This window comes from Brassica oleracea, chromosome C3 (assembly GCF_000695525.1).
Source record: "Brassica oleracea var. oleracea cultivar TO1000 chromosome C3, BOL, whole genome shotgun sequence".
Lineage (NCBI taxonomy): Eukaryota > Viridiplantae > Streptophyta > Magnoliopsida > Brassicales > Brassicaceae > Brassica > Brassica oleracea.
Genome location: NC_027750.1, coordinates 18,669,390 through 18,672,954, shown reverse-complemented (window position 1 = coordinate 18,672,954; position 3,565 = coordinate 18,669,390). Strand labels below are relative to the sequence as shown.

The window sequence follows — 3,565 nt, the reverse complement described above, 5'->3', positions numbered from 1 at the left end:
TAAAAATTCTGTTTCTATGCTTCAATAAGATTCCGGTTTTTGTGTATCCATTTCCAATCCATTGCAAGATAGGTTATTTGTGTACAATATTCTTTTCTTACATAATAGTCACATAATAATATAAATGATCATAAAACTCTTTGAATATATCTTTTGATCTAAATTCATTTTTATTTATTTTTATTTTTTGAATGAATTTTAAATTTTATTCATCAAAAAAGCCTTTTTAAATCAAAGTGTAGACCTTAATAAAGGAAATCCTATCTTTAAACTCAATAACTTCAAACCCTCCCAAACCTCCAAAATATTCCCAAACCTCCAAACCTCATGTCCTTGTGCTAACCCAATATTGAAGGGCAGATTCCGTACCCTTACCTCCTCTTGATCTCAGTAGGCTTAACTTGTTCCTAACTCCCTTATCAATAAGCTTCTTCACTGCATTCATAGGCAATGGGCTTTCTCCATGCGTAATCTTATTCCTTTCACGCCATATCACATAGATGATGGTTTGAAAGCCATATCTCAAACAAAAGGATCTCTTCTTATCTCTATCAGACTGTTTAAGCAAAGCCACAATTGCATTCCAGTCAGTTGTATACGAACCCCTAAGGATGTCAAGCATAAGATTCTCCCATATCTGAGAAGAGTAAGAGCACTCGAAGAACAGATGACTACGGGACTCTGCAGCATTCTTACAAAGAGCACAAGTAACATCAACACGATACATCTCGCAACCCTGTCCATAGTTGTTAGCCTATCCAACATGGCTAACCATGTAATAAAAGCATACTTGGGTGTAATCTGCGAGAACCAAACAGCTTGTACCCAATCAATATGAGCATAAGAGGTACGAGTTAAAATCCAAGTCTCCTGGGTAGAAAACTTATCTTTAAAACCCGAGCTTCTTCTCCAGAGACTGACATCTTCCACATTTTCCCGCAACCTATCTTTAACTGCAACCATCTCAGACTCAATGGCATTTAACAACTCAGTACGATGCCTTCTTCTACGTCTTACACCGAGAACATCTTCAGCCACTGTAGCTTCATTGCTAATCCCCATATCAATAACGCCTCTTGAACCCAAGATCTCAACTATAACACCCTTAGTAGACCAATTGTCATACCAAAAAGAAGTATTACATCCATTCTCAACTTCTTTCTTACGGAAACCCTTTGCAGTATCCCGAAGTTTAATTATTTTCCTCCACATCCAAGAACCAGCCTCAGTATTTTTTTTCACTTCCCAAAAACACTTCTTCTTTAGTAAGTTATTTTGTAACCATTTCCCCCATAATGAATTCCCGGTCAGCAACCTCCACATCCAAGAACCAGCCTGAATGTCTTCTTTCACTTCCCAAAAACACTTATTCTTTAGTAAGTTATTTTGTAACCATTTCCCCCATAATGAATCCCTAGTCAGCAACCTCCAAATTATTTTAAAACCATAGACTCTGTTCACTTCTTTTAACGTTCTGATCCCCAAACCATCCTCAGACTTTAGCTTGCAGACATCCTTCTAAACCATGTTCATATATAATATAATATAGTTTCATTACTCTTTTTAAAATTTCATATTTTTTACAGAAAAAGGTTTACTTACTTGCATACATTCTTACACTTTTTTCTACTAATAATTTCACGGTTTTATGTTTGAATCAAATTTTTGTGATAGGTTTAATTTTTTTTTAAAAGAAGAAAATATAGATCAATATAATTTAGTATTTTACTAATTCACCATCAAATTTCAGGTTAGGTTGTATATTTTTGTTCAAAAGTCAATATTTTACTGTAACTTTGTTCATTACGTTAAATAAAACTTCTTTATTAGATTTGCTCATTATTTTATTATTCCGCATCTATTTTGTATTAGTACGACTTTTTGTACATAACTAGTTACTTTTTGAAATTCAAGGACTACGTAGAAAAAGTGAGAGTGTTCTAATAGATAAACATGAAATGAACTACAACTTTACTTCGCGACAAAGAACAAAGCCATGACAATGACATTACATGTTTCGGAATTATCCAGTTTCTGATAAATACGATACTAGTAATTAATTATTGGGAAAATTGTTTTTTTAGAACAAAAAAAATGATAACTATGTCTCTTTAAACTAATATTTATTTTGTGTCATTTTTTCCTATAACACCTTTTAATATATTTGGAAATAAATTTAATAAATAGTTTTACAAACAAAAAAAATTGAAAAAATAGTAACTTTTGATAAAATACCTATATGAACTTAGTGATATTTTTTCCAGTTATAAAAAAGTTGAAATCATAAATTCAGATTATGTTCTAAATAAAATAAAAAAGACATTCTACGAAGTAGAAAACGAAATCCACTTTTTTCATTGAATCTACAATGTTTAGAATACGTGATCTACGTAAATAGGAGTATTCTAAAAATATTTAGAATACACATTCCGCGCTTAACCTACCGTTCTAAAATCTTTAGAAATCAAAATCTACACATTAATATAAATCTAAAACACGTAGAAACCGACTTCTACAGATTTACAATAAATCTAAAACATGTAGAAATCAAAATCTACACATTACTATAATTCTAAAAAACTGTAGAAACCGATTTCTACAGAATAGATGTATTCTACGGATAAGAAATCAGTTCCTAAAAATATGGAAACAAAATATTTGGGAATATTCACTTTTATATTTTGTAAAAAAATCGATTTAAAAAAAAACGAAAAAGGAACTAAACAAAACGAAAAAAAAAACCTTGGTAACCTTCTTCGCCGTCTTCTATATTCCATTGATTGTTCACAAAATTTTCACAAAAATTTCACATTATTTCTACCATGATTCATGTCTATGCTTCATGTGGTGTTTGGGAATTGGTTGTATCTTCAGGTTGGAGTTTTAATGTTGATAAAAACAAAGGGGGAAGGTTGCTTGCTTTGGAATTGAAGTCCTCTCTGGAACAGTTACAGAAAAACGTTATAGAGGATTTTGGTTCTGAAGAAACGGATGCCGATTTGGAGTTGAGTTACCTTCCTATTGGGTTGATTAATTCATCAGATATCTTCATAAGAACATTTTGCACATCCTCTCCAATTACCATACAGAGGACCTGTAAAATTTCTATTGACTTTTGTGCCACAAATCTCTCCTAAAGCAGGAACAACTTCCATTATCCAAATCTGGAAACCAAACAAGAATCCTTCCATAAGATACCCCTCATTCTGCTCCAATTTATGCCTTGTTTTATCAATCTGCTTCAGAAGGAAATCAAACGAGTACATACCCCATGGGTAATTCCGAAGCTTCTCCAAATCCATCGCCAACTTCATGTACAGATGCGGGATATTCACCTTCTCATCCTTCCCCATCACCACACCCATAATGACGCAAAGATATATCAGTCTCACCCTATCACCCCAAGTCCAGGTATTGCTCTCTTCCCAATGCTTCTTTTTTATGATCTGCAAATTTATTTTTCCATTTGTTTTTATCTGCTTGCTCCAAAAACCATCATCATCTTTCCATGCCACTAACCCACTGTTCTTCTCTCGCTTCACTTTCAGACCAGTGACAGCATGAT

General features: G+C 33.0%; 1 protein-coding gene across 1 annotated transcript; it reads right to left on the bottom strand.

The window, feature by feature from the left end:
• Positions 1 to 325: 325 nt before the first annotated feature.
• LOC106330031 lies at positions 326 to 3,365 on the bottom strand. The gene is made up of 3 exons (XM_013768598.1): positions 3,083 to 3,365; positions 826 to 1,094; positions 326 to 754 (listed from the first exon to the last, which is right to left on the bottom strand). Exons 1-3 carry the CDS (start codon positions 3,363 to 3,365, stop codon positions 326 to 328), a joined length of 981 nt encoding a protein of 326 aa, XP_013624052.1.
• Positions 3,366 to 3,565: the final 200 nt, after the last annotated feature.

What these genes read in the sequence shown, in the direction of transcription:
- LOC106330031 (XM_013768598.1), bottom strand. Translation starts at nt 3,365, where the DNA reads ATGGGTGTGGTGATGGGGAAGGATGAGAAGGTGAATATCCCGCATCTG. An exon ending in TTTTACAGGTCCTCTGTATG is followed by an intron (nt 1,095 to 3,082) that starts GTAATTGGAGAG and finishes AGGGTGTTATAG; the next exon opens with TTGAGATCTTGGGTTCAAGA. An exon ending in CTTATGCTCATATTGATTGG is followed by an intron (nt 755 to 825) that starts GTACAAGCTGTT and finishes CATGTTGGATAG; the next exon opens with GCTAACAACTATGGACAGGG.